The 25,695-nt window shown below is 41.1% G+C and overlaps 1 protein-coding gene across 4 annotated transcripts; it reads left to right on the forward strand.

Moving 5' to 3' along the window:
• Positions 1 to 624: 624 nt before the first annotated feature.
• On the forward strand, positions 625 to 25,579 carry mlphb (melanophilin b). 4 transcript variants are annotated; one of them, XM_029137656.3, is made up of 15 exons: positions 646 to 813; positions 2,615 to 2,758; positions 10,446 to 10,667; positions 12,803 to 12,942; positions 15,843 to 15,898; positions 17,531 to 17,620; positions 18,108 to 18,228; positions 18,525 to 18,760; positions 20,238 to 20,321; positions 21,080 to 21,370; positions 22,191 to 22,328; positions 22,402 to 22,470; positions 22,717 to 22,765; positions 23,491 to 23,585; positions 24,776 to 25,579. In XM_029137656.3, exons 2-15 carry the CDS (start codon positions 2,634 to 2,636, stop codon positions 24,800 to 24,802), a joined length of 1,743 nt encoding a protein of 580 aa, XP_028993489.1. In that variant the 5' UTR covers positions 646 to 813; positions 2,615 to 2,633; the 3' UTR covers positions 24,803 to 25,579. The 4 variants fall into 4 exon arrangements, with proteins under 4 accessions (XP_055360792.1, XP_028993490.1, XP_028993489.1 ...); XM_029137657.3 differs by lacking the exon at positions 23,491 to 23,585 and having other exon boundaries at positions 641 to 813; XM_029137658.3 differs by lacking the exon at positions 17,531 to 17,620 and having other exon boundaries at positions 650 to 813.
• The last annotated feature ends 116 nt before the right edge of the window (positions 25,580 to 25,695 follow it).

A 25,695-nucleotide genomic window follows, 5' to 3' on the forward strand; every position in this document is an offset into this window, starting at 1 on the left:
GGACTATAACATTCTTGATCAGAGAACAAACAAGCAAACTGAGACTGGACAGGTCACATGGTTCAAATCAACCTCTTGGATAAAGTGACCTGGTGGAAAGCTGGATAATGAATCACAACCTTATGTTTGTGAGATGAAATGTCGTCTCATTGTAATTGTTTTCATATTCAAATACAGTTGGAGTGTTTCAAATTTCCTGTAAGAGGTTTCACAGTTTGTGATTGTGGTCTATACTGAGCTTTTACATCACATTAGATAAGTCAAAATGATCTCGACACTTAAAACAAGTCCCTCTTTGTCTGCCAAATTCTAAATGTTTAGCTTCAACAATGTAACTGGATTCCTCTGACAAATGAAGACTGACACTCCCACTTATTTAATAAGTCTGACCACAGTAGTATTTCTGCATGTGCCAGTAAAACCAACATTGCATTAATCATTGGAGGGGAGAGACAATAAATCTGCACCAAACTTTCTCATTCTGCAGATTCCACCTCTACACAACCTCATGATCACTGCACACTTGGATCCTGTCTCAACCACATAATTGCCCAAAACTAACTGATTCACTGTTTAGCATTTGTTTCTCCATCCTTAAAGCAGAATCTAAAAGCAGTGAAGGCGAAGGCCGGATGGCCTGACCACCTTGCTCTAAGGTCAATAAAGGCGGAGAGGAGGCTTGTCTCCCTGCCTTTCTTCATGCTGATTAGCTAGGCATGTGATTAGAGCTGCTGTCTGCTATTTAGTTTGCCCTACAGTCAGACTGGTCTGCTGTCAGAAGAAACACAGCCTGAGGACTAAGTCAGCACAAAGGTAGGATACGTTTTTAGGTTTAGTTTCATCTGTTTCATCTTGTTAACAACATATTTCATGTATTTAGGAGTCGTTAACCAATGCTTTGACAGCATTTATAAAGATGGCAAAAATATAAAGAATATGTGCAGCTTCATATGAATGAAAAGTGATTTGAATTGGAATTAGGGAAGTTTAATATTGTGTTCTTCTGCTTATGTCGTTAATCTGCTCTTAATCGTACCTTCCCTTAGCAAACACTAGTACTGCTCCAAATGTGCACCTGTTGTGTTCAGCGATCAGCTGGGAATTGAATGCAAAATGCCTTTATGCCACAATACACATAAGAGTTTTTTATGGTTTCCAGACTGCAGTACTCTAAGGCTTGCAAAAGAGTTTAATGCTACTTTGAGACAACTCACTGCAATGTCCCTTGGTTCACACCCTTTGAGCAAATACACATAGCACCTTTGACGGTTTGGTTTAGTTTAGGAAGTGAGCGGAGGAAAGTTGCATTGGTGGGATTCTACTATTCACAAGCAGATTGTTTCTCAGTCAGTCCTGTTTTTACCATTTGTGTCCAGTTGCAGAAACATAAATTAGATTAGGCTGCTCAGTCATTTGGGTCATTTTATACAAGCTGTGAAAAACAAGACAATTATGTGATGCATTCCTTGGCTCCTCCCTGGATCTGTCTTAAATTCTGGTGGTGTGCAGAGGTTGACATATCTAAAAAGCGTGTACCACTGTCAGCGTCTTTTATCTTTTCAAACAAGTGACCTGGAAACTCAATTTTAGCAGATGCCAGCAGCAATGTGAAGGCTTAACTGTGCCAAACCTCCTCAGATCACATGGAGATTCATGCCTCAGTGCAGTTATGTGAACTTAGCAATGTCCAGATCACTGGACTTCAATTAAAACTAGGATTCTTTTCTACTTTGGTTGGAGAGAACAGCAGCTCTGAAGCCATGTTTGATTCATGATGGACAAAAGTATGGGCTCCAACAAAAGAGTGCACAGTAATGACACCAAAACACAGCTTTCCTTGTTCCTTTAAATCATTAATATGAATAATTTACATTTTTAAGTAAAGAGGGAAAGTAATGTAAACGATACCTGTCCACAGTCAGGGGTGGAGGAGTTGAAGCCTTCTTTCATCTACACAATGCAAAACTGAGTAAATAGACAAGGATGTGGTCAGCTCCACAACTATAATCTTCAGGTACAATTGTCACAGAGAAGCTAAGGTATTTGCCAAACAGCATGGAGGAAGCTCATCATTTCACCAATACCATCTCTGCTGTCAAGAAAGATGATGGTACCACCATCTTATGGCGGTTACCTCATTAAAGGTTAGGGTCAGAGGGGTGTTATTCACACATGATGAAATGTTATATCACAACTATGATTTAACAGATATATAAATAGTTACATAGCACTGTGATAAACAGTTCATAAGTTGTGAAAACGAAACAGCCGTTTCTGTTTCTGAGCCTGTGGTGATGAACGTTCTCAGCGTTAAATTCTGTTCCACAGTGAGTCAAAGGTTTAAGCTGTGTAGCAGATCGCTTCCCTGTTCCCACAGTGGTGACGAGGATCAACCAGCTGCTTAACACTCAGGTCGTGTCGTGAGTCTGGCCAGCGTTGCCTGGAAGAGAAACACCAGTTTGAAAAATACCACAAATATTCTGTTCTGTTCTGTTCCACAGTATCTTTCACTAACAGGTAGAAAGGTTCCTGTATTTTAGTAGCTGGCTGCAGCCGTCAGATTCTTGAATGGTTTTATTCAGCTTCAACATTATTTCTTATTACCCCCCCTCAGCACAACTCATCATCAGACTATGCCTGGCACCGCTACAGGCAAGAAGCTTGATCTGTCCAAGCTCACAGATGAGGAGGCCAAGCATGTGTGGGCAGTGGTCCAGAGAGATTTTGACCTAAGGAAGAAGGAAGAGGACAGACTTGAGTAAGTGCCTGTTACATCTTTGTTAGAGTACATGTAAACAAATTCTGTGTGGCTGGGCATTGTGGGAGTCACAAAGGAAGAGAGCGTGGGCACCGTTTAGTCGTCTCAAAGCTAAATGGCCATGAGCTCAAACCTCGGGTTAGTTAGTGACTTGCCTGTGAGTGCTTTGTCTGCGTGTGGCCTGTGATGGACAAATGAGCAATTCAGGATGAACCCTGCTTTACACCTACACCCAGCGACCGTTGTATGTAGGATCTGATACTGACTAATATCTTTTACGCGTAAATTGTTTTTCTTATTATATCTTCTAACTTCTAACTTCTAATGTTTCCTTGGCTCTATCATTAACAAACCCCCAATGTACTCCTTCTTCTTCTAATTGCTGTGCAATTAGGCGTTTCTTCAGCCTGTTGCTGATGTCTTTTGAAGATGAAGGCTATGAACATGAGGCTGACAGAAACACAAGCAGTGACTTGTGCGGAGATGTTCCATTGTTTGACACTGAAAAGCACTTGTTTCTTTCAAAGGGCTGGGTTTGGCTTGTACTTTAGATCACTGCAACAGGTTTGTTTTTAAATCTATCTTTCTGTAATATTTTAAGCCATTTTAGTACAAAAGTAATGATAGTTTGCAATAAGGCTGCAGTTCTAGTCTGACTTTCATATCTTTTGCTGACTCAATGGTATTTATGCAGTGGTCTTTGTTTGGTTTTTCTATTGATGGCAAACACTTTTTTTTCTAAGAACTGACAAAAAGACACTTCCAGTCGAGTCTCTGTTATTGTAGAGGCCGTCTGTTGTCACGAGACTGGGCCTTTTGTTGTTGCTACATCATTAGCTCGTGCCCTGTCCTCCCACTTCTCCAGAGTTCAAGCAGTATTAACAAACTCGTTGCACCATTGTTTTATTCTGAAACTTTGGATCTTTCCTCAAATTGCTTAATTTCATTATCAGAGTAAAGATTGCAGTCAGCTTTACTTTAGTTCTCCCTCATTTTAAAATATCTTCACTCTGCTGACATTTTTCCACATTCACAATATTAATGTTCTGTCATATGTCGTGCAGTATTGGAGACGTTTTACCAATGAGAACACAAGGGTAGTGTGCTCTGATAACAATACTGACAAACATGGACAGACGTGAAACCACAGACTCAGACTAGGATGAATATACAGATGTAAATAAATCTTAATTGCAGCCGAATCAAAGCATATTAAGTTGCTGAAACAGGATCAAGACAAGAGAGAGACAAGGAGTGAAGGTTCTGTACAGGAGGGTTATATGAAAGACCAGCTGAAATTACTTAAAAGGTTTTTAAACTTTCCACCTCAAACTGACTTCAAACTGATTTATTTTGGAATTATGTTATCTAACATTTACCCAACTTGACTCCTACATGATGTCATTTGGCATCATCAAATGGAAGCACCCTCAGTGCGGGGAGGAGCGCTATCGCAGGTCATTCCTCCCCATAGCCGTAAGATTGTACAACATATCACTGCAGTGGCACAACGACTGCACTGCACACTCACTTTTAATTGCTGTGTTATTATAATAACAATATCACACCAATGTGAAAAACCTCTCATAATCTACATGTGCAATACCTCCATAAACATTTGTGCAATACATCATACATAAATGTTGTAAATATGCTCTTTCTGTATTCTTTTTGGCTTTTTTTGCACATTTTAATACAATTTTGCTTTATCTTGTTTCCGTCTGTTGTTTTAGTTCAATGTTATATTGCTGCTGCAAACGAAGAAATTTCGCCATTGTGGGATTTTTAAAGTCTGATCTAATCTAATCTAGTTTAATCAATAAACACGTGCCCCCTGAACTAGATCTGCAGGAAACCTTGTGAAGTCTTTTTTCCCCAATTTGCTAATCTTACAATGCACATGCAATGTTAGATAACATTTGCAGATGTGACCTTCATGTGTCATTCAGGGCCCACAGTTTGGAGTTTGTTTGTTCTTCTTGTGTCTGTGTGAGGTTTCAACTCACCAAAAACATGCATTCAGGTTAGCTGTTGATTCCAGCTTGCCCATAGGTGCAACAGCAACTGGTTTGTTTATATATACTTTATACACATATGTTATAGTGGATAGTAGTATATTGTATACTATGTATGGGAAGCAAACCATGAACTCAAAGACTGATCGAGGCTGTATGATGAGTATGACTTTTTTAGTGTGGAAAACTGTAGGTTTCCTCTGAACTGTAGTTCTAAACATATCTTAATGAAGGCCAATGACAGCACACTAGACAGTGACATCATTTAACAAACTTATTGCAACTTTTAGAACAGCTAACAGCTACTTTTCTTACTGAGGAGTTGGCAACACTACAAATAACAACAGGGATAAGCCCCAACGTACCCGTGACCCTTAGGGACGACAAAGCAGATGACACATGGCAGAACTCAACACAGCCAACTGATGGATGGCTTTGATATCAGGCTGAGGGAGGAAGAGATTTTTCCCTTATCCCTGAATGTGGGATGACCCCTGCACAGCAAACCTCGAGAATGCTTCGCAGCTTTAAACTTGCTTCATCTCATGTATTTGTCTGTATAAATTCTTTTAACATTTTTATCGATCAGATTTCTCCCCTGCCCTTGATTAATTTAACCAGCTTTACTCTTGGTGGTCTGTGTTGCAAACAGAACAATACGTCAGTGCACTGTCCCAACTCATAATCTGTGCATGTGATGGAAACAGATTTCATAAGACTTTAACAAGGTATTTTGTGCTGGTCTTTAGTCAACTCCATTAGTTTTTTTTTTATTTGTTCAAACTTTTTTTGAGGACTCGCCTCTGTTTTCTGTACAGTTTTTTGCAAAGGTTTTTACAGTTTTTTGCAAAGTTAATTGTGTCACACACACACACACATCATTAAACAAACTAAGAAATAGAAGAAGAAATACAAAACATTGTATTGGTGACAAGACACATGAATGCAGCTGAGTTTCGGCTCGTCGCTGCTAGACCATGGATTTCTGTCCATATTAGATCGGGAAATGAGCAAATTCAGCCACTTTTACTCTTGAAGATGTTATGAATGGTTTCAATAATACAGAAGTTACAAATACAAAAATTTAATAGAAGGGAAGTAAAGTATACAAGATGTACCTGTAACAAACACAACCAGTTTACCAAGGACTAAAAACTAAACATTACTGCAGCCAGGAGAAAATCCCAAAAGAAAATATGAGAACTTAAATCATAAACACATGCAGGAGGACTGAAATGACTATAAATCAAAGTAAAGACACTGCTAAGCAGGCACAAACAAGGGTAAACCAAGCTAGTACAGAACCTAAATGACTGCAAAGACAGGAACTAAATAATCTCAACATGACAACATCTTACAAAACTCCCTCAGACTAAAACTAAAACATGCATGAAATAAAACAAACCTAAAGATTTCTTGGAAAAACAAACCTTGTATTTCCCAAGAATGAATTATAGTGTATGTGACGAGGCCTTAAATACTAAAGTCCAGGCGTAGAGTACATGGTTGTAGAAGATTACGCCATATGCAAACAGGAAGTGATGTAACTGGCACAGAAAACAAAAACAAAACACTCACAATGAGGCCTTCTAACAAATATTTTATCTTATCTCTGAGATAAAAAAAACACTAAAAACACACTCTTAACTAAACTCTAAAACTAAATTAAATATACATTTTTACCAAATTCGAAGAAGCATTCTACGCAAACGTCTTCTCCCTTTGAGATAGTGTTTCACAAAGAAAACAGTGTCCTTCCATTTCAACCACTTGGGTTTTGTTCTGTGCCAAGGTTCCTCTTTGGCCATTTGCTTTTCATTCCAATGAGCTGTTGTTTGCTCATCCAAGGATCTATAAATAGGTACAAATCATCATGTGGTTTACATATAAAAACCTTGGACCCTGAAATGCCGTAAACAAAGAGAAGCAACAATCTCATTATATTTTCATTGTTGTTTGTGTCATTTTACTGTTGTACTTTATAAAAGCTGTCGGGTTTCTTCTCCAGAAAACATGATGCTTTAGTTCTAATCTTCTGTCTGTGTGTCTGCCCCCCCACATAGACACACACCTCAAATATGCAATGGCAATTATTATGTTATGTTTAGACTGAAGACCAGCAAACGAACTGAAAGCAAGATAAGAACAACTGAAAATATCAAGATTAGGTTGAACTTGCTGATTTATATGGTTGGACCAACAGTAGACAAAGAAGATCACCATGTATGGGAACACAGACACAAAGAGCCGTCAACTCCAAAGTAACTAAGTGTCTGGCTGCCGCACCCGGATTCCACAGCTCTGCTGGTTATGCACAAGCTGCTTTTAATCAATTACAGATAAAAAAAGTAGGACACACTTAAGAGAAGAACTACACAGAGCATCTCAAAATTACACAAAGAAAAGAGAAAAGTAAATGCTAAAAATATTCATAAAATCCATAGAGTATACTGTAGGTAAATACTGGGCCTCACCCAGTCACAGCTGCGATTAGTTCCAGCACTTTACAACCGCACAGTCAGTACTTTTATTTAACCAACAGCTCAATTAACTGTTATGTCCAAAATGCTACATGGATATAATATTCTTGCTACTGTAATTACTGTAAACTAAAACAGCTGATTACAGTATGTCATGGTCCCTGGTCTGGCTTTGTCCAGTCTCTCTCTAGCCATGACCCCCCGTCTCAGGTCACGCCTCCTTATCCCCTTGCATAAATGTACACTTCACACATCCACGAGTGTGGCTCCAGCCAGTATTTTTATGTTAGGAGATTGTTTTGTAAGGAAGAGCCACAACCCTGGTCTGACTTTTGTCTCCAACTACACCCCTTGCATCCAGCCACTCCCATTTCCTGATCTTCCCTCAGTCTCCTGTTGCCATCTCCCACTTTGGCCTGCCAGTCCATAAGTTCCCCATGCCACACATCCACGATTGACTCCAGTGTCCTCTTATCTTGGCCCAAATTCCAGGTTATGTTAGTATTAGTATTATCTTATATTATCTGTTTTGTGTGGAGAAACTATGTAACCATGTATAACTAAATACCTTAGAGAGACCATGTTTAGGAAGCTAGGTTATGTTTGCAGATGAAAATGATGATGAGAAAGAGATCACCATGTTATTCTGAGTAATGGGTGGTGTTTGAGAAGCCATGTTGGCAACCTTGTTCACAGAAACCATATTATGTTTAGAAGGCCAGATCAAAGTCAGATACTGACCAAACATGTTTGGGAAGGAAATATTTATTTTTAAATCAAATATTCAAGAGTTTTCAGTCACAGTTTCTGATCTTTTCCTGGTCTCATTACTTATAAACAGCTTCACTTAGATTGTTAAGTTTGCTTGTAAGATTTGGTACAGTAGCTTCCACAGCTACCAGTTTCTCCAGGTTCTCCAGTACATGTCCATCTTGTGCAGCAGATCAGTGGGACTTGGTGTTTTAGATGAGGGTAGATTTAACATATATTACGTTTAGATCACACTGCTGATGGCAAACAGCTGTTTTTACAAAAGGCTATGGGAGAGTTACAAAGTTTGTATTTATCTCAGCAATCTGCACTATAATCTAAAAAGCATGGCCTCAGAAAAGTCTTTAATAAACAATAGGAATCTTGCCTCCACAGTGAGGGTTCTGCCAAGCTCCACCCGCGCTCTGTGACATTTGGGACTCGTTATCTGACATTTTCCTCTTCACTACTGTCAGCATCTTATAGCGCTGAGTGAGGGCTGTGGCTTTTCCAACAATCACCACAACAGTGCATTAAACCTGCTGAAGAAAATATTGCACCCTATATTAAATAACATACAGAAATTTCTCATTTAGACACTGATAAAATGATGTGTTCCCACAGTACATTTACAAGACCAAAGTAAGTATCATGTGGAGGAAAAGCCTGAAATGAGCACTTGTAAAATTTGAATTGTTAGCATAAGGTGCAGTATGTTACTACAAAGGTAGTGTTGTATTGTATGACCTCATATACTGTAGAACTACTTCAGGATAGTCCAGTGTTTTGGGCCATTGTCCTTTCAAAACTTTGCATGTCCAATCTCATTACTTTTAGAATAAATGTGTCAGAAATATAGCACTGTGAATAGCACAAGTTAATTTTGAAGTGAGAGGAAGCTGGATAACCCTGAAAACCCACACAGAGCATGTACAGAACCTGTCCACACCTACAATTCCAAGCCAGGTCCTTCTACTGGGGTAACTCATGGAGTGTTGCCATCATATACTGTACCATGGAGGTGGTGTCCACATGTGGGAACTCTGAGGAAACAGAATACTCTGTACTCTCTTTAAAGTACTGGGTGCCTACTTTTAAATTACTGGGTAGGAGCGTCATAAATTATAAAAAAGCCTCGACAACACTGTTGGTCAGAGAAGTGAGCCGAAGCACTGACATTCCTCTGCAGAGCTGCAGAGACTGAGGAGAGACATGTTTGCCTGTGGTTTGGGCATCACATCCAGTCAGTGTGAGTGTGAATGTGAGTTAAACTGTTTGAAGGCAGGTTATGGTTAGAACAGATGAGTTGGGTTTGAGGTGTAATTGGCCCTAGGAGGTTCCCAGCAGCTGCTCCCGGTGTCCTCCAATGTTCGTGTCAGTTACACTCCTGCTTTTCTTTTCAGCCGTACTTAGTGAAAGACATCACCACTTCCTCTGCACCATAATAACTGTGTGATTGTTACTCAGTGTCAATTTGCACAGGCCTTGATGTAGTGAAGCAAATTATGTATGTTCAGTATAGTTTGTATCACTTTTTAAAAATAATCTCCATAGTTGTCCATAGAATGTAAAGAAATGTGTTTGTAGAGTTTGGAGCATTAGTTCAACATTTAGGGAAAATGGTTTGCTTTGGAGTGAGATGAGTAGTGCAGGTCATGGTTTACTTAGCGTAGCATAAATCCGGCAGTCGGAGCAAAGCAGCCAGCCTGGATCTGAGGTTCAACAGCACGTCCTCCAGCACCTACTGTCAGAAGCCGCTGTGTTTATTTAAGCCACACATAAACAGGAATGTACAATGTTTGTGCCTTTTGACAAACTGTTTGTCTGTGCAGATAAAACTTTTTTTTATTCAGGCATGATTACTTTCACCAGTAACAGTGGGCAAAGACTTTTATGAGCCCCTTAGGACTTTAATCACATTTTTCCAAAAATGTGCATGTGAGCAATTGAAAACCCAAACAAAAAAGATCAACATTAGTTAGTTCGTATGTGCAAATGAAAGCATTAATGTTAAATCACATTACCAACCACCAGCAGCTGTATCTGCCTGCCTGTATTCTTTTCTGAATGTACACGATGATTCATTTCATTGTGCCCATCCGTTGTCCCATCAGCCTTTCAGGTGGCTTGAGCCGGTCCATGCTGTTGTTGGGAGATGATGGGCAGGCCTTACCCTGGACCAGGCACCAGCTTGCGTCTTTAGCTGCAGCAGCATAGCTCAGATGGTTTTTCATATTTGCACCATATGGTCTTTCTCTCTACAAATGCATGAAAACCTCTTTTCAGCTCAAGGATGAATCGGAGCTTCAGCAGATGTGCCACATGCACCACATCTAGCTTTCATGTGTTTTGTAAATGAGAGCATCTACACAGAATTTAAAGTATACTATAAACGCCCGGTTGTGTGTTTTAACAGCATTTTCTAACTTGTTGTTTTCCCAGAGAGTTAAAGACCAAAATTGAGAAAGAAGACACCAAGAGAGAGTTGCTGGGAAACCAGACCAGCCTGACTGAGTCCTACTGTATACGCTGTCTGCAGCCTTTCAAGTTCCTGGTCAACATCAAGTGTCAGTGTCTGGACTGTCAGCTGCACGTGTGCAAGTCCTGCAGCCAGTACAACAAGAAGGAGCAGGGCTGGGTGTGTGATCCCTGCCGCATGGCAAGGTAGGAAATAAATGAAGGAAAAGGTCTGCAGCTCCATTCAAAGCTGAAATACTGTATCGTCGCACAAAGCATCAGCAGATCCCTTCAAAGAGCATCAGGTGTTCCTTCACAGCATGATGCCTTGATTAATGGCAGCTGCTTGCTCACCACAATTAATCTTTACTTTAATATTTAGATTTTATGTTACAGTGATTACAAAAAATCACTTACTGTTCAAACGTGGGTTGATATATTTGACTACATTATTCTAAATCCATATTTCTTTTCAAAACCTTCAACCACTTTGCAGTTCTACAGATCCATTAAATACAAACCAACACTCGGAAAAGGAAGAAGGGAAATCATACATTGTCGTGCCTGTCACCAGGCAAACTACTTCTGGTTTTAGCTCCATTTCCAGGCTCACCATGGTCCGTGCTCGCTTGTTATCCAGTCATGTAACTTCACCGAGTACAGTTTATTTGTCATTAGCCTCTCTCTGCTTAAGCTCCAGTACTCACCTGAATCATTGCCACATGCCTGATCTCACCACTTGTACCAAACCATGTCTCCTGCCCAGCCCTTGCTAAACCTGCCAGCCTGTGTGACCTTTGACCTTTGCCTGCCTCTGACATTCGCCTGCTTTATCCTTGTCTGTACTGCTGCCTGTGACTCACCTGTGTACCTGCCAGCGCCTGTATTTTGGACCTACTCGTGTCATTAAACCAACCTTTTACTTACCTGCCATGTCGGAGCTGTGCATGTGGGTCCACCATGTTAACCGCCCTGACATGCACTTCATTTGCCATATATGAACATTAATCAATACTGGGTGCTAATACAGAATCAAAACTGAACACATAGTGAGAAGTCACCATGAGACGGACAGAGGCTGAACAGGTAAACACAAAGTAGGGCAACAGGACAAGATGGCTCCTTCAGATAGAGCAGAAGGATCAGATGACGGCGGCCAATCAGGCTGACTGAGGTCAAGTGGATCCAACAGGTTTGGTCTCGTCAACATACTGCAGTCGAAGGGGCCTGATGCCTTTGGAACATGTGAAAGGCTCCTTGAGGACACAGACCTCAGGGGGATTCCTCCTGCCCCACTACAATAAGGAATTAGAACGAACTGACCCTATGCATATGAAGGAGAGGTTTCTAGATGGTTTTTCTCATTTTCTCTCTCTAAATTTGTCATTCTCTGTGCTGTTCTCTAACCAAGTAAATGTGGCTGATTTCATCTGGAGAAGCCAGTGTTCTCACTAGATAATAGTGCACAGCGTAGCCTCAAGAAACGTAAAAAGTCTTCAGAAGAAGAAAGCAGTTCAAACAGGTTTGGGTACTGAAGCATCTGATTTTGGTCTCGCCACCGCTCGCTGCATGAGAGCAGTTGACATTTGCTCTTCATTAACAGCAGGGTTTGTGTGGTTCCATCTCTGAACAGAATAAAATGAAACAGAGAGAAGTCACTGTTAACCTCACTTAGTGCTCTAACCATGGCGAACAGCACCAAATCACTGTTTAAAGGAAGATGCTGTGACAGAAATCTACCCAGTTAAACCAGTTTGCTTTGTCCGACGGGATTCTTCTGCTCTCACTGCCAGATAACATTAGGGTCCCTGAGGTTTCGGATTTGTTGAGGAAACCTGATAGCGTCACTGAAGGTTCACTACCACATCCAGGCCTCTTTGAATGTAAGCAGCTGTGCCATGGATGTAACATATGTTAACCACTGTGCTCTGTGCTGAATGCTGACAAGGAAACACACTAGTGACGCAGTGATGCTCAGTCTCATCTCAGACACGGTCAAAGTCTTGGTGTGAGTTTCAGCAGGAGGATTTAATGCATCCCGTTCATTCCGGCTCCATATGTAATCATTATACTTACAGATGAGATTAAGTACTTCAGATCTACCCTGTCAGTGAACTCAGCATCTGGATCATATCATGCCATTGCATTCATGCAGAACCTGCATACCCTCATTTCCCACAGGAAATACATATGACTTTGTTCTCCAGACCCGTTAATCCTGCTTTGCAGTACAAAGGAAGTGTCTCAGTCATTGTTGATTGTGTACATTTTTCTTATAAAAATCAATATGCTCTTTATTCTAATCCAGCCGTGTTATAGTTTCCTTCCATTTCCTCCTACAGGGTCCTGAAGATTGGCACGCTAGAGTGGTACCATGCAAACGTCCGTGCTCGCTTCAAGCGCTTTGGCAGTGCCAAGGTGATGCGCTCGCTCTTCAAAAGGTTGAATGGAGAGCACAGGTCCTCCCACAGTGACCTCAGGGGTGAGATATCTGCATAGAAAAGAAATAGAGATGGTTATGGTGAAATGTTTAATCCTCATCTACCTGATGATGTTCTAAATAAATAAGATGATGGTGCATGGCCACAGACTGTGTGCAGCTGCCATGTTGGAACGTCTGTGATGGATTCTGTAAAAGAATGTTCCTGGAGTCTCAGGTGAAGGTTACTTTAAATGCTTAAAATTTCCATGTGCTGTACTGTAGTTTTTCAGAGCATCACGTCTGCTCGAACTCACCATAAGAAATCCCCAATAAATGAAGGGCTTTGAGCAGATTCAGCAGCTGCTACTGCATGGAAAATATGTCTCCGCCTGGAAGCACACTGCAAGAAGTAAATCATATGAAGAAGTGTCCACAATTAGAAATAACTCAAGATGATGCGAGAATGAAACAATCGGAACAATTTAAGTGCTGCATCTTTTGCAGTTACCAAAGCTTAGCTCAGTGCTATAACTTTAACTAGTTGGATCCTGATGACATTGTTGAGACATTACAGCTTCTGCACCAGCAGAGAAAATCAGAAATACAGAAAAGTACTGGATAGTGGTCAAGGATTGACAGACACTGTCTCTGTCTCTGCAGGTAGTCTGCTCGTCTGCTTTCTCCTCCACCAACACACTAAACATTTGTGCTCTTTTCAAACTTGCCGTCACATATGCACATGAGATCCTTCATTTTTGTGACACTGAGTCACCAGAATCTTGCTCAAAATCTTCTTTTTCAGAGAGTCAGAAATAATCAGCAGACTGCCAAAGATCTCAGAAGGATTTAATCTCCTCCAAAGTTCCCGTTTTACAGCCCTGGCTCCTTGCAGCTGTCCTCCGCTGTCAAATTTCTCGACCTTAGCTGACATGTGGGCCTGTAGGAAGTATGGGCTGCATTCACAGGCTGCTGCAGCCTGGGGGATATCATTACCAGATTCATTTGGTGAAAGGTCCTGCTTATGTTTGCTGCTCATGTTTGAATTCTGATGTGATGACGGTATGACACTTCACCAAAACCATGCACCACCTTTGCCCCTCCTTTTAAGTGGAAACACCCAGAGCGTATAAAACCCGTATATAAGCTTTAAGGAGTGTTGTGCACAGCCAGTCTCCATGTGAGATCACAGCATGAGGAGATTTATGAAGCGATGGCCAGGACCTCTGTTACTGCTTATGCTGAGTCACCCTCAAGAATTTTGAGGAGGGATACAGAGCGAGTTGGTTGGTCGGCTGAAGCCAGCAGCCCCTGTGATCATCCAGTCACATGTCAGCGTTTGAAGGAACCAGCCCTGCAACGCTTCAGAGACCAGGCGCACAAAGACAGAGTGTTTATGTAGAATACAGTGAGAATTGATGCTCAGAATGTTAACACATGCATTATGACAATGACCATCAATAGCTCAGCACTCAGCATTAAATTCCTGCATGACAGATCGCTCTTAAACGCATCGTTCATCTGTCTCTGCTCTGTGTGTTCTGCTGTGGTCCATTGGGTTCCCACAGCTCAGAGGGTGTCATCCTATTGTACACTTTATGTAGCACTGATGCACACAGAAAAGCCTTTGTTCACATGGGGAGTTAACTTCATTATTCAGCTCCGCAGCGTTTAACGCCACTCACGCTGCTTCTGCTTCTGATTAGTATTTTATGTGGAAACTAAGAACTGTCAGAAATGTTGCATCTCAGCCCGACGGGCGGAACAGAAAGCCAAGCACTCTCATTAGGAAGGTAAATAAAGCACTTACTTCACACAGTTTGGAATTAAAGCCTAATAGGGCATTGGTTCCCTGCTCAACACCTGAACAAGAACAGCAGCCTTCCTTTACATTAGAGACCGATGAGCTTTACACACGGTGATGCTTTGAATGCACGTTTGCAATGTTTGCACATTTGCACACATTTGCACACACTTAAAACATGCATGAAAGTGAATGTGAGCTTCTGATGGAGGCAACTGTGTTTGATCACACGGAAGGAATGGAAGTGTGTCCTACATGATTGTCTCTGTTGATAATGGACCTGATTTCTTAGCCGCTGTCCCTATCAGTATTAACACAAAGTTCATTTGCGAAGTCACATGTTTTCCCATGTTGAAGGTTAATATGCCACGTGTGTGGTCCTTCTCAGATTCACTCTGAGGTTCTGCTCAAGCTTAGTAACGTGTATGGGAGTAGTTTGCTTACAATGTGAGAGGTTTTATGGTAAATCCAAGCCGAACGATGCTGCAAGTTTAGTTTAAATATTAGACATTCAGCATGATTAGACCTACATGTAAACAGTCGTTGATGTTTCGTACGGTGGGTCCTGCGGTCTGGGACCGGAGCAGAAGGTTCTCTTTAGGCTGGCAGTCAGTGCTGGCCCGGCTTTGACTCATACTGGCATTTTAAGTGTACCCGAGGAAAAGTCTGGGGGAGGTGTTAGTGCCATATGATTAATGTTAGCAAATTATTATCATAAGATGTTGAACTGGGGGTTTGCTTAATGTGCTTACATCTGCAGATTATTATTCTAACTAATAACCTTCCATGCGTTTCTGTATATATTTTGCATTACCCTCTGACGTATGTTGATCCTCATTATCTGTTGCTTTGGAAAGATCACTGTTAAACCTAAGCCTTATTCTGTTTTATTGTTCCCCCTCCTCTCCTCCATCTACCCCTCCCTCTCCTATTTTCTACCACATGATGAAAACTCGCCCCTGTTGCTGTCAGCCCTCTCTCTAATAAGAGTCTGTAACACAGGCCACCTGAATAAGAGCTACTTTGAAACTGATAACTCATAAGTGTCAACCTCATTTGCATTGAACATAATTGATGTGCATAGAGTCACATAATTAAATTTGCTAAACTAATGCTTCACAAATCATACTAACACTAGCTCATCTGTTTTGCTTCTCAGAAAACGAATTTGGGGAGCACAGTCTGGAGGCAGCAGATTGCCATCACTACAAAGAGGTAGAATGATTTCTTGTTGCAGGTACAGATGCTTTAGCACAAATGTACCGACTGTAATGTGTGCAAGATAAAAGACCAGCAGGTTGATTTGTTGTCAGACAGCAGAGCAATGGTTGCTCTGGACTTCACACAAATGGAAACCCACTGACAGGACAGGAGTAGTTGTATTTCTGATGTGCTGCCCACACGTCCCACATGCTTCCTCTTTGCTAATTAAAAGATATTTTCAAAGAGATAAATCAAAGCTAATGTGCAACAGTGAAGCTGCTTTCAGGATAAAATTGACATTCTTGTTTACAAGGCTCTGCTGCTTCCAGCTCTGGCCTTGTTGTGTTAAAAAGCAGTGCTATTGTCTGCTGGATTATCTGTGATATAACCTGGGCTGTGTGAACAACTGGAATGCGCTAAGAGCTGGTAACAAGTGAGGTTAGTTCCAGTTTGACCAGCTCTGGCTCATGTGCACAGTGTGTAAATACCAGGCTGTCACACATAATCGCACATATAAAAGGCTGTGAGCAGAGCTGACAGAGTCTCTGGACTAAGTCCTGCTGTTGTGAACCGGAGCCGCTGAGGCCGCTGGAATTTGTCATTAAAGCAGAGCTGCTATTGTTTGAACCACACGTTCTGTGTAATGTGGGAGCTTGTGTTGCTTATTTTCAGTCCCTGCAGCGAATGTAGAGAAGAAACTAAGTCAATAGGGCTGTTGGGCCCTGCAGGATTTCTGGCTGCTGTATCTTTGCTTCCGGCGTGACAGCGGAATGTTTATATATGTGTCAAATTTTTAACGCATTCAAACAGTGGCTCCAACTTCACGCTTCCTTCCTGGGCTGACGTCCATTAGACAGTGTGCCCTCTCCTGTTACAGACACAGCACTGCTCTCATTTACATCTGTGTGACAGAAGAAAAAAAGCCAGACATATAAACAGCAAGTACCTTATGATCCTAGTGGGAAATAAACAATCCTGAAACAATCCAGAATGTCCAGAATCATTACTAGTGTGATATGAGCAGAGGTACAGACCTGCATGTGCACTGTGTAGATCAGCCAACATGCAGCCTTTCAGTCATGGAGCTACTCCAGCTGGAACAGATGCTTTGGGGAGATTTTATCAGGCTTCAATATGTGGTTCATAACTACTTCCTTTTATCTGGGCCTCGAAAACAGCTAGGTGTGTGTGTTATAGGAGCTCAAAGTTCATCCATTTCACTCTTTTTCTTGAAACCTATTTAGTGAGTTAAACAACTGAAACTATTACTTGAGTTAACGTGTCTAATTTCTGCAGAGAGCAGTAAACAGGCCTTTCTGTGTGTTCTCTCTGCATCTCCATGGTAACGAGTGAGACACCAGTTAGATATAAGAGCGAATGTGAATGTTTTTGTTCAACCAACTGAATATTGCTTCATCATACAATTGAAGAGTACAGGATGTAAAGCACTGACCAATCCTCTAATACTTCATGTTAAACCTCAGAGGGGACAAAACAAACATGTGTATGTGGTGTTGGTGATTCTACATCTAACAGTGAATGTGGGACAGTTTGGTTCCACCTCTCCTGTCCTGACATATCCATTTTTACCTTCTCGGTTCCTTCCTTTCTGGCGGTGGGTTTGTTTTCTTCTGCTCCACAAAGATAAAAAAGGCCAAACGGCGTCTGACTGTCGACCCCTTTGATTTCGCTCTGGACTGTGACTATTCTACTGGGTCAAGGCGCCTAAATCAGGTAGAAGCTGGTCTTTACTGCCACGGCCCCTTCCTCTGTTTGTTTCCTCTTCCTTGTCAGCTCATTAACAGTGCTCTGACGGGGTTTAATACAGTGTTTAATACAACATGCAAAAGTCACCTTTTTACGACTACCTAACGCTAACTTCCCATCACGTTAGAGCAGTGCGTAGCCTCAGATGTAGCACCTTTAGTTCTACATAATAAATCAAAGAAGCCTATATTGTTATTTCTAACACCAATTAAAACAGGAATTTTAATTTGTGTTGTCTGAAAATATAATTTTATTATGGAACAAATTAACATTTGTGTGCTTGTAATTTAATACACTAACTCATTTTGTGTTTTTATGTGAAAAATGTTGTTCGTTTTGCTTTTAGTTCCTTTCTGCAGTGAACTAGAACATTCTCTGAATGAAAGGTTCTGGCTGTAGCAACGTTTGCTGAGAGAACCGGCCCAATAACTCACCGCTCAGTTGTGACTCACAGGCTCAGGACCCCGGTGATGTTGTGGATGTAGGCGTGAGGGAGTCCAGCCTCGTTGAGGCTCATCTGGCCGCTGTTTTCCGTCAGATTTGGAAGGAGGAGCACCGAGAAGCTTCACGTCAAGGTAAACCAAGAAATTCTGATGTGCAAGAAGAACAAGAACAAAGTCACACGTGCAGCAACATTAGAGGCACATACTGGACAAAGTCACAGCAATATCTCTCTTTGCTGTCCCTGCAAGCTCGCATAATGTAGACATGTAAGCTTGAGGCTGGTGCCTAGTTAAATACTGAACATAACATCCAATGAGACAAACACGCTAATGAACTGTACATAACTTTTGTGTCAGGCTTGTTCTGGGAAAGTGAAAAAACAACAACATTCACTTTCTTCATTTCTCATCTACTCGTTTTGTTCTAGATGAATTTGTGTTCTCCGACAACCCGACTCTTCCATCTCGCTCCGTCTCCCAGCTCAGCTATTCATCCTGTGGGAGTGGAAGCGCTCCGGGCCCCTGGGGCAGCAGCAGTTTCGTGGCCAGAGCCGATGAGTCCGAGGAGGACGAGCACCGCTCGAACCCACTGCACCAGTCGCACCGTGTCACCGGCAGCCCCACGTCCCAGGGGAGCCTGAACTCAGCCAACCCCACGTCTCAGGTCTTTCATGCGCCTTATATTAATACCGTTCAGACATTGTTATGAAACCTCAGTCATGGCCTCTGTGAAGCATTCATGAATCCATTAGATGTGTTTTACGTTGTAAACATAAATGAGTTCACTATCATGTGGGTTGGGGAAACTAATTATTGTCATTCATTTTCTCTGCATGCTGCTCATAGGGGTTCTACCTTCTCTCTTAAACCAATCCCATTACTCAGACATTCTGCCTATTATTAAGAATGCAGATGCATAAAATACACATGGCTTATAACGAGCAGCAATAAAAGTTTAACATTTGTTGTTTTAATCCTCTAACCTTGAATTACTGGTAGTTTAGTAAGAAACTCACTAAACAAAGAATACTTGTCTTTAATTTTGGTCACTGACTGTGCAATCCGAAGAACTATAAGGACAAATGAACTAATTAATAAAATGTATCCAAAATTAGCAATAGTTTGGAACAAATTAGGAGCTACCTGTTAAACCAGCTTACTTTCAAAATGAATATTTATTACTATCATAAGCTTGTAAATGTCACTGAGCTTTTTAGGAACGTATGAGAGATGAGCAGTTCATAAATTCTAAATACCATTAATTGTGGTCTTGGTTTAGAGCAGCTACTGTGACTAACTGTCTTCCAGCTGACATCCCAGGCCTTCTATCAGACTGACATGTTGAATGATAAAGGGGAGACAGCTGCTAGATCACAGGGAGGTTACATGTATTACGTCAGTGTCTATTTATGTGTAAGCACTAACCCAGTCCCTGGAAATGATCACAACCGCTGCTGGTCTGATCATGTGACACAGATGAAAAACAGACTTTGTTTATCATTAATCTGACTAATTCAGAAATGGGAGCTCTGGTTTTGAAAGGATGTGTCTTTGTGATGACTGAGACACATTCTTGAAGCTGATGTTAACACATATAAAGATGCTCTTTATATTTATTAGAAGCAATAAATAAGAAATCAAAGCTGGAGACCAGGGTTGGCAGTGGAGATCAGACCTCCACGTCTCACACCTGGGCGGCACAAAATCAGTCCAGCCATGACGTTGTGCACTGAATACATGCATCATGCTTGATCTGACAACAGAGCACAAGACACTTTAAGTGTTATTGCGAGTCCCTGAACAGATGCAGGGCACGTGGCATAAAGGTGGCAGAGTGAAAGGAAAAAAATAGTCTGCAGCATCAGAAACTCAGCCTGTATGAAAAGAGACAAAAGCTCACTTACTTGTTTAATGAAGTGACTCTCACTGTAAACCACTGACTTTAGTTCAGGAATCAGGGATTCAGAAGAACTGTAGTCTGAGAAGAAGAGAGAAGTCCATTTATGACCCATCAATCAGGGATGTTTACTGTAACTTATTAAACTTCATTCATTTTAATTCTCCCTTTTTCTTGTGATATTTATGTTCCTTCCTTAATTGTATGTGGTTCTTGACATTTTACTCTTTTCTCCCCCTCCCAGATCACTGACCTAGACAGACGCATGTCAGCCATTGAGACCTTCCTGAACCACATGGAACAGAAAGTCAGCTCAACATACAATCAGGTAAAACATGATACGCGTATAATATTCATCAGCTGGAAGTGGGTTCTAAAAGTCTGACGCGGCTCTGAGAATGTTCAAAGTGTGCTCTGTTCTCCATCCTCTGCCTACAAGAGCTAGTACTGTCTGCTTTTAATTTGGAGGGAATCTCTGAAATCCCATCCGGCATCAGAGTCTGGGTCAGGCCCCAAAAAAAGCCAACTGTAAACGTATACAAAACTTAAGCTGTTTTACTAATTAGTGGTTGCTCTGCTTCAGATGAAAGCAACAAGCTTCTCCTGCTTCTTATGTGGCCAACCACAGCTTCAGACTATTTGCATGTAGCACATGTAACACAACCAGATCTGCTCAAGAAGAGTGTGTCTCTCTGTTAAGTATAGTAACAGAAGAACAATCATCAAGTTCCTAATTATTTTTTCTCACAGTTCATGTTTTTTAAAACTTTGATCACACGTGATACACAAATTATTTGCAAATGTGAATGTTTGGCTCAGAAACTCTCTGCAGCATATGTGAAATGTTTTACTCCCCAAGTCCCATCATCACATGTTTTATATTTTACATTTCTCATGTCTTTCATGGCATCATTGCTGAGTTATACATTTTGATCCTAAAACTGTTAAATTCCAATGTGCTTTTTCATATGTTATATCCCCATTTAGTTCACATACAGTCATTACCACGATGCTAATTCATTAAAGGTCCAACTTGTAACTAATGTCCCAGTTCATTTTGTGCTCTTTATTTGACTCTCCATCCAGACTCCTCCGACTTCTAACAGCAGCTCTCCCCTGCCTCGTTGGGAGGACGTGGACCTAGAGGAGCAGCAGCTCAGGCAGAAGCTGCACCAGATGACGGACAACATTAGCGACAAGAGCCTGACCTCTGATGATGAAGATGGGTCCAACAAGCCCCAGTGTCCTCAAGAGGTCCCAGCATGGAGGAGCCAGTTGGGGAGCTCCAAGCCTTCAAGACTACCTACCAGGCCTGCATCCAGAGGCAGCACGAGGATCTCCAGACCTGAGGAGCAGCAGCACAGAGAGCCCAAGGAGGTAGAACTGTCTGCAGCTGAGCCAGACCCTTCCAGAACCATCCAGTACTGTACATACTGCACATCTGGCTTCTTGCACACAATATACATGGCTCATGAAATTCCAAATTAGCTCTGCGGAAATTCAGCCTAAGAACATATGACAGCCATAAATCAAGTCACTCTGCATTAGCATTTATTTTTCCTCTGCAACTACTCACAGATTTTCTAATTTGAGAATGGATCAGACAAACCTTTGTTTCTCTTTTTCTTCCAGGTGCCTCGACTGTTTTCTATGCACTTCATTCTGTCTAGACATGCACTGCTACATGCGAGTAATATTTATTGTTACCTCATTAGAATGTGCACCGCTTCATTCATTACATGACCTGTGTTGAGTTGCAAACCCTCAAATCATCAAACACAGAGGGGTCAAGCCAGTGAAGCGGTTGCTTCCTGTGTGACTACAGGGGTCAAAGGTCATGTGTTCGCTCAGCTGATTATGATCAGATTGGTTATATTATTGACCCAGCCGTCCATCACTGTAGAGGATTAAACTGTGAGGCTTTTTTGTCTCGTGGTCACTCATACTTGAAGTTTTTGCAAACTGGGATGTCAGTTGACCATAATTAGTCACGTGAGAAAGAAAGATAAAAAGAGTTCAGGTTTTGATGTTTATTAAGGTCCTTTTTGCCACTGACACTATTTTAATTTAGCTTAAATCGCCACCAAAATAATAACATTATACATTAGGAATATAACATGCATAATTAAATTTGAACATTTATAGAAAACATTTTTTAACTCTTTCAGGTTAACAGAATTCCCTTTCTGTCTTTCAGGCAGACGATTCAGCAGAAAGTGTGGAGGGGAAGGGGCGCCCCCTAGAGGAAGGGTTCAAGGGCCCTGCGGCCTTACTGGTGGAGCTTGAGGACAAAGTAGCTCAAACAGCTGCCGACGTGCAGAACGCCCAGAGTGAGGTAGAAGAGAAGCAGGAGCACAGTTAAGCTTATCTGGCAGGAGGAGTTAAAACATCTGCTCTTTTCTTCCAAGGTCTCCTACATAGAAAACAAGATTGCTGCTCTGAATGCTGCTGGCATGCCAGTGGATAAAAAGAAGCGGGTATGATGGTGGTTATGCAACAGGCTGATTTTACTCAAGTATTGCCTTTGAGGCCAGAGGAGGACTATTATGGGGGGAACATTTAATGTTAATGATGGTGGTCTTGAATATGATTCCTCCAATCCTGTCACCTATGTCCTAAACTAATGTTTCCACAGTCTAAGATGCCACTAAAACCAAGGCTCAGTGTTTCCCACATTATGACTTCTTTTCTTTGTCTTTTGTCTCCCACTTGGTTTCTCGTAGTCTGCAATCCCGGTCCAAGCAAGAAGAATGTCCCACAACTTTCCCACAAGTAAGAATCAGCTTTCTGCCCCTAAGCACGATCCCCAGGGCCTCCTGACTCAAAACATCTTAACCTTGTTAAAGTCAGAGGACGTGACAATCTGTGTCATGATCCAGTGAACACTGTGTCCTGCAATGCAGCTTTTCTTGTCCCAGCTGGACAACACATACTCAGATGATGTAGAGGGTTTGTGATGCTGCTACAAGCGAGTAGTGGCTGTACTGTATGTTTTTCATCAGGGTAAAATGCAACTGTTGTCAATGTATCTCTATTTTCAGTGTTGAACCATCACAGAACAAAAAAGTATAGAGAATTTGAGGTGTGTAAAACCATATAGATGATCTAAGGGATGGCAGAGCCACTGCAGGCTCTCTAGGAGGGTTACCCTCCATCACTGAACAAGCACCATGAAACAAACACCTCCACAAACTTAAAAGCTTTATTGGGCCTTTATACATCGACTACTTCTGTGTGTGTTTCATGTTAAATTGAATTTTAATCAAGTTTTTTAAAATAAACTAACAAATCCCCAGTAAATGCTTGTTATATATACATAAAAAATAAATTAGGTAAATGTCTATATATGTGACCCTCTGTTGGACTAGCAAGGTTTCCAGGGTGAACCCCTCCTCAGACAGACAGACAGATGTCCTTCTTCTACATTAGTACCATCAGAGCTGTTCTGGCCTGTGGACCCTGTAGATGATGCACATGTAGCTGCTGTTTATCTCCAGACCAGGTGGACTCATTTGTGAGGAACTCCCTCTACACGGGCTCTCTGACACAAAGGAACCCAAAGGCAAAGCCCAAGACCAGGGCAACCTGTGCGGTACGACGCCGGCTGTGGTTCATTTTCAAAATCACATACTGTAGATATCACGTGAAAAGAATGAACTAAACTATCAAATCTATTGATTAGCCTTAATTCCTTCAGAATCAGAATCCTTAATTCCATTGTTTTGTGTGCACAAAGTAACTAAAGCTGTAAAATAAATGTTGATGAAATGAGAAGACTGATACCACTCATGTTTTCATTACACCTCAGTGGTAAAGGAGGCCAAAGCTAGACTCACATTTTTGTGTGTGTCCATGTCCACATACAGTCTATGTGTAGGAGGACATGAACAGAGACCTCTCATGGGGACGGCACAAATCTGCTTGTGTTTGTCAAAATTTAAGATCACTGTCACACTATCACACGATGAAGAAGAGTGTAATTCTTAAATTAAATTTGAGTGAAGAGTATCCTCTTGGTCTGCTTGTCTCTCAAATTAACAGTATAGAGTGATATCAGTCTTCTCTCCTCTCTAACAAAATCAATAAGTCTGTTTTCCAAAACACTGATCTTCTTTCAAAATGATGTGATGGTGGAAATGTGCTCAGAGTGATGGTGCTGGGCTTTGGCTTCCTGCTGTGTGTGGCTTCTAATCAGGCTCTGGGGCTTATTCTGCTGCTGAGGGAGAAGCGTGTACTGTACACATCTGAACTGTGCTTTACGATCAACATGTTGGTTTCATTTGGTTGTTGGACTTAACCATACATTGCTGTTTGGGTAAAGCTACAGGTCACATGTTTTCATTCAAACAATCAAGTGTTCCACTTACATTTACAGGTGGAATTAGTGTAAATGTGAGAAACTTCTCAGGAAATGTAATTTGGCGGCAGGACTGTAGCTCTGCTTATTCCCATTCTGAGCCGTCATCTGGGAGCCAGATGAACCAAACTAAATGCTGTCTCTAACACAGTCTATAATCCAGTCTGCAGCATTCCAGGACTGAATGAATTCCTCTCTAATGAGTAATCCTTCATCATTTTGTTTAAGACCATCAACACATTTGTAAGGTTTAACCCAGATGTCATTGTTTGTTATAATGTAGTCACAATAATGTTTTCATTATTTCATGGTTAACATTAACTCAATCAAACCATAAATGATTCCTTGTATAATTATTAATGACATGATGATATATGATGATATGATCATATTCTCTCTCTCTCTCTGTCTCTCTCATCCTGCAGAAGCCAGTAATGAGCCAGGGCTTATGAGGAGGAGGATCGTGTGACTGAGCATCTTCTGCTACAGTACAACATCTTTTGTTGCTTTATTGAGCTAAAACGTTTATAATTTGAATGTTGAGACATTAAACTCTGCCAGTTTTATTTAAGGATGTACGTTAATAGGTTACACACAATTAACACTAACACTGTTTGATATGAATATATTTCTGTCATTTAGATTTATGTTCAGTTTTCATATTGATTTAAAATCCTTCTTTGGTTTGTGAAAATAAAGGCTCAAGATAAAAAAACAGACTTATGTTGGATTAACTGCAGAGAGTCTTTTCATCGTTGACGTTTGATGCTTTATTGACTTCTTATTTACAGTAGTATTTAGGTCTAGTTTACCAACTGTTTTGCTGTCAGAGCTGTCAACCTTGAGTCATGTTGCCATGCGTTATTTCAATAATACCTTGACCACCCAAGAATTAATATAATCAGTAGGTTTGTACTGAATAACATTTTAGCATCAATAAAAACATAAACCCAACATTTTGTATTAGCAGCTGTAAAAAATAAACGGTGATTAAATGAATAAGGAAACACAACAAATTCAACCAACATCAATACATTTTTTAATGAAGAAGAAAAAGCTGTGAGTCAGATCTTAAGCATCTGTGCATCTGAAATTCACTGTGGTTTGGCTTTGTGCTGAATTTGTTTTAATAATAAACAAAAGTATTCTGAACTTTGCTTAAATGATTGTGTAATTTAATGTGTGCAATAATGTGTCATTCATCATATTAAATTATGATTATAAATGAATACATGGACACTGTCATTGTTGTTCTAGGCACTGGAAGCATCATGTCCCTTCCACACGTGAGAGGAGATAACTGTCGGTACCAGCAGAGGGCAGTAGTTTGTCTTTTTAATTCAGA

The sequence above is a fragment of the Betta splendens genome, chromosome 21 (assembly GCF_900634795.4).
Source record: "Betta splendens chromosome 21, fBetSpl5.4, whole genome shotgun sequence".
Lineage (NCBI taxonomy): Eukaryota > Metazoa > Chordata > Actinopteri > Anabantiformes > Osphronemidae > Betta > Betta splendens.